This window comes from Ammodytes marinus (genome assembly GCF_949987685.1).
Source record: "Ammodytes marinus genome assembly, chromosome: 2".
Taxonomy (NCBI): Eukaryota; Metazoa; Chordata; class Actinopteri; order Uranoscopiformes; family Ammodytidae; genus Ammodytes; species Ammodytes marinus.
In genome coordinates, this window is record NC_137231.1 from 23353355 (window position 1) to 23367772 (window position 14418).

The following is a 14418-nucleotide window of genomic DNA, read 5'->3' on the forward strand; positions in this document are numbered from 1 at the left end:
TCATATTCAAACCGGTGAAGTAGGCCTTTAAGGAACTATACTGAGAAAGTCCAGTTCTGCCAGCATATACAGACTCCTTCAGTTTGAATGTTCAGCCTCACTGCCCTTTTATCAGGCTTTGATGTACATCTTGCTATAGCCTACTTAAAGCCTCCTCTCCAAAGAAATCCCTTTGCTCTTAATATATCTTCACTTGCTGTATTGCAACTAGTCCCTCTATCTTCAATCTCATAAGCTGAAGCTTTTCATGTGTACACACATGCACACATCCACTCTCTCTCTCTCTCTCTCACACATACACACACACACACACACACACACACACACACACACACACACACACACACACACACACACACACACACACACACACACACACACACACACACACACACACACACACACACACACACACACACACACACACATTTACAATCTATAACTATTATAGGTATTTCTTTTTCTAGTATATCATACATTCTATAAATGTTTTTTTTAAACTTTGGGAATACTGACTGATTTCTCAGATTTCTTGGCTGCAAACGCGCGGAGTGTATGACACAATCGTCATAATAATTAAATTCAAATTGTGTGCTTCCGTTCATATTCTCCTTGCAGTTCAATGAGAGGAGAGTTGAGTTGGGCGTTGCTGTCAAAAGCTCTTTAATGACCTCTAGTGTACATTTTTAGTCAGTGTACGAGCTGCAGTGAAATGCGAGCCAGGTTCTCCCGCGTCTTTAAACATATTTTTATTTCCAGTTGGGGGTTGATTATCTGCTAAAGATATTTAATTCAATTTGTAGAAAATATAAACTCTGTTGGTCTCAATGATGTGTTGGCTCATGCATGCTTGACCCTGTGCATGAAATAACTTGAAAACTGAATCAGTCAATATATGCTGGGATTTAAATTAAAATAGACCAGTCAAGTGAAACAATGTCATGTTACTGGTTTGCCTATATTGTAATTAAAGCACCGAAAATGATAATCCATATGATAATGATAAACCAGCATTGGTCATTCTTTTACACATGCTGGAAAGAAGGGAGTAAGGCGCTCTCTGGCCAATAATGCAAGCTAACGTCACACACTCTGACCACTAACTCTACTTTTACATTACCAGTGACACAGACTTACAATGAATAAATACAGCATAATGTTCCTGTTGATAATTTCAGACAATATCCCCTGATTGTCTTGGTCCTTTTCTTATAGTGCTGTAATCTAAACATTGCCGTTTAAAACCTTGATGATGCCATCCATCAGTGTGGCACGCTTTTCATAAACGCTGATTATGTCGGATGTGTGCAACTACAGAGTTAAAGAATAGGAGATTGAAAAATCATTAATGAATAGAATGTAGTTCAACTTCCTGTTCAAATGATCTGCTTGTTGCTGATGATGTTGGATTTAGCAATCGGCATGTGTTGCTGTTTAGTGTCTATAGTTGCTTTGAAAAGTATGTCAGACTATACTAATTTATTCTATTGTAGACTGAATGTGTTTTCAACAGTATGCTGAGGTGGTCTTACACGAGAGGCCTTGTCGCTGTGAGTGTGTTAAACAATATGTTTTATGGAGCTGCCTCTATATCTCAGTGGACTCTATCCTTTCCAGGCGCGAGGGTCCTGCCCAGGGAGGGGCAAGCTGGTGGAGAGATGGAGGGCCCTTCTGGTCTTCACAAGGCGGGGAGATGGTGAGGGCGATGGGGCTAGGGAGAGAGGCTGGAGGCTGGGGAGACAGAGGGGAGAGGGCTGGGGGCGGAGGGGGAGAATTGGAAGAAGTGGGGGAGGTGGTGGTGGTAGTGGTGATAGTGGTGGTGGTGGATGTTGTGTTTGGTTTGGCTCCCAACTGGCTCATTCGTTTTTCCAATGCTTGGTTCTTCTGCAGCGTTTCCACATAGCTGAGCTGCAGCTGCGCCTGGTATTTCAAAACCCGCTCCTTCTCGTCCTGCCAGGTGTGTCGCTCCTGGTCGAAGTTGAGGGCCTGCCGTTCCCGCTGCTGCCGCTCCAGGCGCAATGCGGCCTGCAGCTGCTCCAGTTGCCTGCGCAGCTCCCCTGCCTCATCCCAGTGACCCTCCTGGCCTCGCTGTGGCTGGTGGGCTTCCTGACGCAGTTGCACGTCCTGGCAGAGTTGGGCATCATGGCGTAGCTGGGCCTCTTGACGCATTTGAGCCTCATGGCAGAGCTGGGCCTCCTGACGGAGATGGGCCTCCTGGCGCAGCTGGGCCTCCTGACGGAGCTGCACCTCTTGACGCATCTGTGCTTCTTGGCGTAGTTGGGCCTCATGGCGGAGATGAACCTCCTGACGAAGATGGGCTTCCTGGCGCAGCTGAGCCTCCGGACGCATTCGGATGTCCTGCTGCATGTGGACATCTTGCCGTTGCTGCGCGTCGCGCCATTGAGCTTCTTCGCGCAGCTGTCTCTGAGCTTCCTGCCTTTGGGCTTTGGCTTCATCGCTCTGAAGACTCAACAGACTGTCAGACGTCGGGGTGAGGGAGTTGGGCGAGGGCTCCGAGGGGTTACGTGGGCAGTGGACAACTCCCCAGGGTGGCAACAGCCCTGCAGCAGCTAAGTTAGGGCTTACGACAACTTCTGCTCCTCTGCTCACTTCATTCAGAGCCCGCTTTAAACTAAGCACCTCTGCCTCAAATACGCCCAGTTTCTCTCTTAGCATGGACACCTGTAGAAAGGAAAATATACATCATAGGAAAATATAATTTCGTCCTAAATGTAGTATTTGACTAGCCTGGAAATCCAGACCCATATCTAGAACGACATAGCCGCAGCAAATTTGATTTGCCAGCGACAGGTTTGGATTTCCAGGCATGTATTGTAATTTGTCCTGGATAAGAGTTTGTGGTAAATACACACATTTTAAATTGTACTTAACAAGAAAGTAAAATGTATCTATTTTAGACTTGCTTCATATTTTGGAATGAATAAACAGCATATATAAATATTATTCATGTATGAGATGCTTATGATGTCTTGTTCATTACCTACATATCAATATACAATTCTCTATCCTGATGACATAGATCAGATTTTCCAATCTGTATTTTTATATAATAATTCTATATAAAAAAAAAATAGAATTCAATTTGGCTAACTGACCTCGAAAAAAACTAAAACATATAAATAAATATATGTTGTCCAGAACCAAATAAATTATTATATGACTGACTCTCAAATAGTCATGCAGACAAATTGATCTACTTTGATATCTCAACCAAACTTTTAGCTCTCTGTATGGAAGTACCTACAGTATTTCTTTGTCTCGACTCTTCAGACCTTTAATTAAAGTATGATTGAAAACCTACCTCAGACAGAGTCCTCCTGAGATCTCCCTCACACTTTTCCAGCTCCAGACTCTTGGAGCTGTAGGAGTCCTTCAGGCCCAGCATGGCCTCCTCGCGCTCCCTCAGCTGGGCATTGAGCTCCTTGAGTTGGCCTCTCAGGGCCACCATCTCTCCAGCTCTCTGGGTCACTTCAGCCTGACTCTCCCTCAGCTGCTGCTTCAGCAGGGAGATCTCTCCGGCCTTCTGACACACCTGCACCGTGTAGAAGAAGGAATGAGTGCTACAGTATTTCTTTCAGTATTTAAGGCACGGGGTAAAATGTTTAACTTATATATACTGTATATAATCATGAAACTTTGCCAGTTGATTACTTACATTAAAATATTCATTATTTATATTCCATGTTTTTCAGAAAAGTTTGAATAAATATGCAAATTTGTAAGAAATTGTGCGTACATTTGCGCTAAAATCTGTCTTTCATTTTTTCAACATATAAGTGTCCACAATTTTTATGGAACTGATTTTGGAAACAGCATTTCTTAATTTTTTTATATAAAAAAAATACTGCAAACAGATCTTAAAAATGCCCCTCATGTTTCTAAGAACAAAATGTCTTTTAACAGCATATGAACAAATCCTTCTCAATAGTGCTAAGAATGAAAATGAAAGTCTAGTGAGGTAAGTGCTTTAGAAGTTGAGAATTTTGATTCATAGTATCGAGAAAAAAAAAGGCCGTTGAAGATGGTTGTATAGTCGAAATATGCAACCAGACGCAAACGCAAACAGACAGGGTTTAGTCAAATAATCACTTTCATGAATGTTTTGGACCTCTTATTTATATTTGTATGAAAGCAGACATGTTATGGAAGCCAAATAGCCAATCTCAAAATGGACCAGAGCTTGAAAGAAACAGTGTTTTTGCCTGCCGTGTCTCGCCTTAAGGAGCTGCGGTAAATACTCCATGCCACAATGCCTACAAGTTGGTGTTTGTACACGCACGCACACACACACACACATACAGATAGGCTTCTTCAGACACACCTTTGTAATCAGCGCTCCACTGCTCAGTCTACCATGATGTAACCCTGATAACACTTTACTGAACTAGTCAAGCGCACCAACTCATATACTCATATCTCACCTCCCACTTGGTCTCCTCCAGGCGAGGCAAGATGTCAGCCTGCTCCTTCCTGTAATCCAGACACTTTCTCTCCAGATCCTCTCTCTGTGCCAACAGAGCTGCCATCTCCTCCTGCAGCCTCCTCTTGTCCTGGGACAGACGGGTTATCTGGGCCTGCAGGGCAGTCTGGGAGCGGTGAGCACGACGAGTAACCTGCAGATCAAAGTTCACATATAGAATTGAAGTTTATAAGATCTATACATGGCACATACATTACATTATATGTCAAGATCCTGCAATAACATCTTGTGCTTGAATCCAAGAGAGTCAATAACCAACCAGGTGTTGTGTATCAGAGACAGATTTGGTCTAAATGCCTGTCTCATGCTTCTGCGTTTACCTGCATCTTGAGTCCCAACATTAACCATTCAAAACCTTTGACATATTTCACCTGCCATACAATACCAAGAGTATATACTGTACATGTAAAGAAATATGACAAGAAAAGTGAAATGCCTTTTAAACCAGTTTTGATTGTTCCTCAAGCACAACATCAGAAAAGGCCCCTTTACGTCTTCATCGGCACTGTTTCTTCAGAAAGGACACCCTGATTCTTGAAGTTTTTCAGCTTTCAATTTAAACTGGATTATAATAACGAAATCTAACCGTTTACAAGCTTCATTCTCCAATCACTCTAACAGGTTTGATTTGGACTAAAGAGTGAGGTCACCTGCTGCAGGCGCGAGGCATAGTTCTGTCTCAGCTCGTCCATCTGACGCTCCCAAACACGTTGCTTCTCTTCAAACACCTGAATGATCGCTGCCTCACTTTGGTCCAGGTTTCTGCGCATATGCTGCACCTGATAGAAAAATAAATACATATTTACAGGTTGACTAGAATGCATTCATCATCCAAGGCTGGACAACACAGATTGGAGAAGTTAGACGGTCATTACATCAAAATTATATATATAAAAAATAAAAAAAGAGATAAAAAAAATCTCACTTAACACCTAGTCATATCTGGCCAAAAAAGATTGTATGTGGGGTGCCAGTCAGGAAATGTCCTGACAGTAATAGAACTGAATAATCAGTCTGTTTTTATAACTGTCCCTTTAATAAGTCATCCAATGTAAGACTGGAACTTAATGCCACACCTTTCAAAATTCACAGAAGAATATACTTATTTATTTTTAAACCGAAGAACATGTGTATTCTGCAAAGCCCCAATATAGTGAAGATGAGTAGCATTTTTGTGGCTCTTGGCAATATACATTGAAAAATGATTGGCAGTGAGCTCTAGGGATCCTCCAAAGACAAATGATATGACTGTTTCTGTATGGAGATGGAGCTGTTGAATGTAACTCTACAATGTTTTAAGGAACACAAATTCAATTCAATTCATATCCACTGTATTGGGCGTGTCAATAGACATTTGGTAAACAGAGGTCTGAACACCTATGGGAAAATGAAAAATGTCTTCATGACTTCACCCTAGATAAATGGTTGTAGTGTTGGTGGCCTATTAAATGCTGCTTTTGTGTCCACTAAGTGTAAAATAACTGCAAATAAGAGTTTGGCCTCTGACCTCTTGCTCTTTCTCCCACAAGCGGTCCTCGAGGTCTTGGATGACGTCATCAGAGGAGGGGGAGGGGCGTAGAGGTGCAGGGGCGTCACTCAGGTGGCTCAGCCTCTGATAGGACGAGGAGCTCTTTCCAGAGGACCGGCCACTGTCTGAGGCACTGAGCCCATTCTGGAGAAAAGAACCACATAACGACACATTAAATATGGTAACAGCTAAGTGCATTAAAGGTGGAGATTGCCATTCCAGAGAATGCTTGTTGTCAAAATCACTTTCTTTCAAAATCAGTGAATATCTCCCCGCAATCCGCTACCTGTCCGTACTATGTGTGCGCTGCACAATAAGATGGTGGTCATACACAGCCTAGGCTCTGTAAACTGGTACATGAACAAAGGTTATGTAAACAAAGGTGGCCCACTGTAGCTAGAAACATGCCAGTTTACAGGGCTTAGGCTGTGTATTAACACTGGATTTTCTTTTCAACTCAAACACAGTACGTACAGGTAGCGGATAGTGAGGTGATATTCACTCTTTTTTACGAAAAGTGACTCCCCCTTTAAAGCGCCAGAGTAAGTGAGTATGTGTGACGGCCTCACCTGATAGCCAGGCCTCTCCAACTTGTCCAGGCCTGCTGCTGCCCCAGCCATGCCCAATCTGTTGATGTGGCTGGTGGAAGCACTGAGAGGCCCCAGGACGGCTGGGGGCCCACAACCGGACCCCGAGCCTGTGTAGGTGGGCAGGCTGGTCAGAGAGTTCCTCCCTGAGTCAGACATCCCTCCCTGAACCACTTCAGTACCATTTCCCCCGCCCTCACTTCTGCTGACCCTCACTGGGCTGTCCTGGTCCAGGAGCAAGGCCTCTGGGACCTCTCCTGATTCCCCTGCTGCTCCATCCCTGCCTCTCCTGCCTCCTCTGCTCTCACTGAATCCTTCACTCCTTGCCTCAGTCTTGCCCTCGCTCCCAGCCCCTCCTGCCTGGCCCACCAGGTTCTGCATGGAGTGGAAGCTCTTGGGAACCACCGGCTTGAAGGCAGAGGGACGAACAAGGCCCGAGTTGCTCTGCATCGCCTGTGACGGAGAAGGACGAAAGGAATGCAAGGTTAGACAGTTAGAGAAATAAGAAAAAAGAGAAAAAGGTACACAGTAGTAAGATTGTCAATGATAAAATTCAGAACCGCGACATGCGTTATATGTGTGTTATGGTATATATTTGGGACTGCATGAGATGCGTTTGGTTTATTGTCTGAGGCAAATCCAATCAAATCAGTTTTATTTATATAGCACATAGCTTAGGGGGAAATTCTGTGGGCTCTCTTACACACAATAAAGTGAAACGGTTAATTTTTCTCAAATACCACTTACATTTGAGTTGCGCTAGAAAGGGAGGTCAAAGGTAAAACTAAACTAAGATTTTGCCACGCAGAAAAAGCTAAGATGAGACAAAAGCGAGAAAAAAAACAGAATTTGGTGTGGCAGGATTTAGTTTTTACTATTTCCCAATTATCTTGTGACCCCCTTTGGTTCATTTACACCCAACTTTGAGGGTGCTGACCCCCCAGCTTGAGAACCGCTGTCCCAAATCTTTCTGAAGTACCTGCTCCAGTTTTCCCGACACTGCCATGATCTTGGGCGGGTTGTGGTTGGGAGGGTTATGGGCGCCTGGATTGTTCTCCATGTCAGCTCTGGCGGAAGTCATCTCTCTGTGCTGGTGCTGGGTCATGCCAACGCTGCTCTTCTCATTCGCTCCTCGGCCCACAATGTTCCCGCAAACGTCCAAACCTGTGGCCTGCATTTCCCTCTCCCTCTCTTGTCTTTCCAGCCTTTCGTTCTCCAGCCTCTCTCTCTCCCGCTCCCTTTCCCTCTCCCTCTCTCGCTCCCTCTCCCTCTCTATCTTCTCCCTCTCAATTCTCTCTCTCTCCCTCTCTCTAGCTCTCTCCCTCTCCCGTTCCCTTTCCCTCTCCAGCCTCTCCCTCTCCACTCGTTCCCGCTCCCTCTCTCGGTTCCTCTCCCTCTCTCGCTCCCTCTCTAACCGTTCTCTGTCCCAGTCTCGGTCCCGGTCCCTGTCTCTGCCCCTCTCACGCTGCCTCTCTCTCTCCCTCTCCCACTCCCTCTCCCGCCTGCCCGCACCATTGCCACACTCCAACTGGTTGTTGTTGGATGGGGCGGTCATGGTACATTCAGTGTTGGTGGAGGAGGCTGTTTCGGTGGGCCGGTCAGTCCCAGTACAGGTCCCAGTGGCGACACTAACACTCCCTCGTTCATCGCTAGAAGCCGTCCCGTCTGAAATAGTCGCCGGGGGGCGGGGAACCCGCTCTACGCTGCAGCTGCGGTCGGCAGGGCAACGGCGAGAGAGAGGAGGGGCCCGGGGCAGGGTGGTCCTCGTACCCACTGACTTCATGGCAAACTCCTGCTCTCCTGCCACCCCACTGCCAACACTGCCCATAGTGGGGGTCAAAGGTCAGGGGTTAGAGGTTAGGAGTCAGGATGGGGGAGGGTCACAGAAACATTTGGAAGTAGTGTGGGTCATCACAACCTAATGCAGGTAGTGGGGGCACACACACTAGAGGAACACAGAAAAACGAAAGGTGTTATACAGTATTGTGTGCATTATGAGTAGGTATACAATGATAGTTAATGCAGAATAGATTCCAACCTACAAACAGGGGTAGCGTGGTTCTCCCACCATAATAAAAGTGAAAAAGACTGATATGTTTTGAATTATGCGTAGAAAGATAGACTGTACTAATCAACATTTGGCATCAATTGCACCTTAGGGAGTTAGCACTGCCTGTCGGGCCACTTTGGCCAGAAATCCAAATAGACTTATTTAGGATCACAAGTACTGTCAACACTAATTGCAGATATACAGCATATAAAATATGAGCTCTATAAGATTTGCTCATAATATTAGGAAAAGTAAAAAAAAATACAGTTGATAAAAGAGCATTCAGTAGGTTTTTAGAGCTCTTTATGGGGTCTGGGGTCTCCACGAACCCAAAGAGAACATAAGGGTTAATTCAATGGAACCTTTTTAAGCTGTAATCATAAGTGGTGTAGAACTTTGCAAAATAACTGAAATATATTTCAAACAGAAATCTACCACAAACTAAGCCCTTGCAATTTCTATAGAGCGTTTTCAGTTCCTGTCTAAGACAGTCTTGGTATCAGCATCTTAACATTGATAACTTCTCAAAATAATGATTAATTGCAGGGCTGTTGTATTAGTTTGCATGAGGCTGCAGTGTTAAGTTATCCTGTTAATGTGACCACGGTCGGTGTAATCACTTAGTTGTCAGTTTATTAAGTATGCATAGCTCAAATTAATGCAATCTGATGCAACTCCCATAAATCAGTATTATGGAGGATGTATTAGTGGTGCTGTTGATTTGTACTGGTTTATACTCAAGGGTGGATCACCAACAGGGAAAAGCCGGCAACTGCTAAAGCCAAAGGTTGTCTATGTGTCAGTTGATTTGTTGTAATTTGAATAATTGTCCTTTTTTTTTGGTAATACGAACCAATAAAACGCAGTAAAAAAATTAATGCATAATGGTCCTCACATTTTATCTAATGTTATTTATCAAAATCGAACACATAACTTTTACCATTTACTAAACTTTTAGTTGAAATTGTGTTAGATGAAGCATCTTCTTGAGCAAATTGGTGTTTAACCAAATAACAACGAGCTAACTAGCAGTTTAGGTTTACTGCTTTGTTTCTAGAGCTCTGAGCAAAATGGGTTGCAAGTATTGGAGGCTCAATGGTTTTTCTAAATGCTTACACAGAAAGGTGTCTCTAATATCTAGTTTGGCCGTTTTGATGTAAATGTGGTGACCAAAACATTAGACCACCCTCAGAATAATGGAATAATTAAAGACAATGGAATCGGCAGCCTTCAAAACGACCATATAGTTGAATCAAACACCTCTCTATAACAGTTTCAACAACAGATTTATTGCAACTGTTTTATCTGACTGAATTATTTTTAGCTTGTCGTACCATAACAACTGAAACTGAATGTACTGGATATTCAGAAGCTGATGTATAGTGTATTGCATTGTACTGAGTGGTGTTTTCTAGTATTTGTAAAGTGTCCCATTTATATCAGAGAGATTAGAGTGAATAAGTCTAGAACCTTACAACCTGCATCCTGGTCGTCTACAGGTTTAGTAAGTTGATCATATATAACTGCAAAATCATCATGAGTCCGGCCTGGGTACTTTGTTGCATTTCCCTTTACATTAGTTTTCTGTTAACAATTCACAGTGTCATGCTTAGTGAAGGCAAAACCATCCCAAAACACTGAGAAATCGGAACATAATGTAACATCACTGCAAACTGAAGCCTCCAAAATGACCCTACAGTAGAATCGATAACTAAACATTATGTATACTGTATATACAGCCTACTGTATATTGCAGTAGGCCGCATCAGTTGGATTAGACTGCATTACTTTTAGAAAGATGAACCTTATAAACTGGCACCTCAGTGGAGCTTACACATATGTTAGTGGGGGAATAAAAAGAATGTGTTTGTATATATGCAATTATGTTCATACGGCTACAATCTGTAGCTATCAACTACTGAATTACACCATTATGTATTGAAGAGCTTGCCCACAGTTGTGCTCACATTAGCATCACTAACATCAAACTGCATATTACCCTGGTTGAGATAAATAGATAGCCTCGATAGCCTAGATAGATAGATAGATAGATAGATAGATAGATAGATAGATAGATAGATAGATAGATAGATAGATAGATAGATAGATAGATAGACATGCAATCATGCCAGTGCACCTCCCCTTCTCAGCCCATTAAGCCTACTACAGGTTTACTTCCACTTGGGTGAATAGTAGTAGTAGTAAAATGCACTGCCTATCTATGTGCTGCTCTGCCTCAATCCCCTCCCCTCACGACTCCCCCCCCCCTCTCTCTCCCTTTTTCTCTGCATCCCTGGGCGGCAAGGGCGGCTTTAGCAGCATCCGCATCAAGCCCTGAATCGACTGCGCTCCCAAACAATTACTCGCAAGGCCTGTGACAGGAGACAAACGCACGACCCCTCGCCAAATAAAAAAATACAACACATCTACCTCAAAATGTACAGCGTCATTGACATTGACGACAGTAGCTTTGATTTACCGATTGTAGCATCCTGGCGGTCCATCATCAAAGGCTATCCACTATTTCGCAGCTCGGTGGTTTTGCAAGATGGCAGCCCCAATAAACAATATTGTCACAAGACGGCAACGTCAGTCCTGGTCACTCGTGCTCCCTATTATTCTGCAATGGAACCGCGGCTCGGTAATATTAGGGATGCCGTCTTCGACCGCTGTCACCGTCGGATGCTGATGATGGAGTCGGTCGGTTGATACGCGCATCAGCTGAGAGACACACACCCACCTCTGGCCCCGCCCCTCCGGCTACATGAGACAAACGCCCCCTTTTGGCATCCATCCAGCGCTCTCCCTCGGGAAAAGCCTATAGAGTCATATACAGTCCCATGGATGGATGGATGGATGGAGGTGGATGAGACGTTGAATGGAAGCTGGAATTCTAGATAGGCTACATCAACATACGTTCTTTTTGTTGTTGAATGTAACATGCATTTTTGCTGTCTTTATTGACTGCTCTGCCATGTCAAAATGATAAGCTGAATAGTAGGCTAATCCAAAGCCTGTTTTGGTATAGTTTAGGCTTAGTCTAAGTCAAATTTAGATGGAATGGTTATTGTGGACAAAATTCCAGTAATTTTTATTTTATTTTAATTGAATTGAACATCTTAAATAGAAGGCCTACAGCTTTAAGTTTAGCATGTTATATAGCCTATTGCTGTGCTTTGTCAATGCTCCATTTGACCTTTTATGTATCTGTTTGAGTTTTTCTTGGCTACTTAGTTCGGGCCTCCCATAAATCAAGAGTTTCACCCAGTTTAAACAGAAACTGTATACAGAACATAAATTACTCAAATAAGAACAATCAGTCCTCTTCTCCTTTTTTGCCATTTGGAGACAATGCAACAAGCCATCTATCACCGGACAATGTTGTTACAGTTGATATGTTATCGAAATTGTCTTTTTGGTTGGCACATCTGAACTTTTTTCAGCCTCATCGTAATATTTTTTAAATGCTAAACCACCCAAACTACACAAACTATCTTCCAAATATTTGGCACAAATCTAAACTTCACTTGCTTTCCTCTTACACCTTCTCACAGTTCAATATCAGCATTTGCATTTAATATGTATTTATTTTTTCTTTTAGAATATTGATGAAAATTATATCCTCTCCTATGATCTCTTCCTCTGCAGTTATTGGAGCCCACTATTTATTTTGCTCCCATTTCTCGTGGTGAGAAAAAAAATGTGCACTAGTTTGCCCCCTGCAGGGTGGGAGAGAAACGGCAGAGGACATCTAAGGCACCAAGTTCTTGAATGCTTTCCTTTTGTTGAATGGAATCCTAGATACATACACATACAGGGTTATTTGTGTAACTGAGGGAAATAATTAATGGTTCAAAGGCACACCATTAATGGGAGGAACAATAATGTATTTAGATAAATGGCTAGAGAATACTTTGAGTTGTATGAAATGATTAAACATGAAAGTGTTGTGTATGTTGAAAATTGGCAGTTGAAACACAATAACATTTCTCAGCGTGAATTAAGTGTCCCGACGCATCTAAAAAGCATGCACAATGCACCAGTGCCTGGTCTGGAACAGGTATATGCATTGTTAATGTTATTAGGACATTTGTGCTCTTCTTGCAGTGAGATGTCACTAACTGTTGTGACTGTGAGTAAGAAATACTGGAACAATAGGTTTGTAATGCAAATGTTAAAATAGAGAACCGGTAGTACCCTGAACCTGATGGCTGCACAAACAAATGTGTTCTATAGAATAGTTGTCCAAATCCACAGATTAGTTTTGATGCTAATGTTATCTTTTATATTGGCAATTTTCCAAAGATCTTTAATTTTTCTGTGACTTTTGCCTGACTGTCCATGAGGGGGCAATGGTGTCTGTTTTCTGGCAGACTGTACTGGGACTTTTATAGCTGCAATACTGCAGTGATGGTGAAGAAATACACTGGCTTCATCTCTCCGATTTTCAGGGATTATCTGGCACCCTTTGGCCACTATGGGGTGCTACAATTTTGGTTGTATCTCCTAAAAACAGACCATGTAGGGCATGTTGCAGGGGGTCAGTCTTTTGTGACACACATCTTGAGTCATTTTTATCTTTGGTGCTTTAGGCATGTGCTGAGAAATTATTCAAAGGTTATCTTTGTTGTTGTCACTATTTTCTTCTTTTCCCGAAAGTAATTTTTGAAGAATTGGTAATTTGCTAATCTTACTGTTATATATGTTCATTGCTTACCAATACTGCCTTAAGGCCATGGGTAACGTCACATGTCTTGAAGTTCGTCTTTAGGCCAGGAAAGAGAGGTTAAAGGAATAGTTAATAGTATACTTTCGTTTCAGCATTTTGCCTCACTCTCCGGCTCAAGAAGGGGCGACAGAAGGTTGCTTATCCAGGTTAGCTTATCTCAAACACTGGTCAAGGGTTGCAGGTCAAAAAATACACTTTACAACATCACTAAATGCTCCTGTGTGCTTGTTGGGACGTGTTTATTTACTTAATGTCATTTTAGAACCAAATATACAGGTGGTTTCTTTCCAGTATGTATTTGATTCTAAAATGTCAATGTGTCCATTTATGTGTACCAATTGTGGTCCTTATCAACATTGCTGGTGAGTCTTAAATCCATGCTTTGGCAGGAGCCTAGGGTCAAACTGATAATGCTGCTTCTGGACAATGATTTCCACTCAGGGTCACACGTCGATGTGTTCTCCATAGAACACACACACACACACACACACACACACACACACACACACACACACACACACACACACACACACACACACACACACACACACACACACACACACACACACACACACACACACACACACAGGTAGGAAAATAGCCAATGTATTTCTGTGAAACCCATGGGATTACATGTGAAACCCATTTTCCGCTTATGCTGAATTGCTATTATATTGTGTGTTTAATCATCTTATTTTGAGTATTTGTGTTGCTCCCTTATCTTGTTTAGTTTTTAAACAACCTAGGTCTATGATTAAGCCAATTCCAAATAATTACAGTAAAACTGTTGATTTTGCCATTTATTTCAGTTTTCTCTGGGAATTGTATGCTTTGTTGTGTCCGTTGCTGAAACTAGTACTTAATTACTGTAAATGGACAAATATATTTTACCCAACTTTTACATTTTACATTTTTTATAAATGAGTATAATTCTTTATCTGGAAATTATTTTTGTTTCAGCCTTTTACTTCCAATATTTTATGAACACAACACCAAACCTGGTAGTCCACTCGTGTTTTGGGA

At 42.6% G+C, this 14418-nt stretch overlaps 1 protein-coding gene across 1 annotated transcript; it reads right to left on the reverse strand.

Annotated features, from left to right (window-relative positions):
• Positions 1-1587: 1587 nt before the first annotated feature.
• On the reverse strand, positions 1588-7793 carry lzts3b (leucine zipper, putative tumor suppressor family member 3b; the record flags this gene model as incomplete). The annotated part of the gene is made up of 8 exons (XM_080044007.1): positions 1588-2682; positions 3323-3553; positions 4443-4634; positions 5152-5280; positions 6009-6173; positions 6599-6726; positions 6817-7069; positions 7596-7793. 8 exons carry the CDS (start codon positions 7791-7793, stop codon positions 1588-1590), a joined length of 2391 nt encoding a protein of 796 aa, XP_079900133.1.
• Positions 7794-14418: the final 6625 nt, after the last annotated feature.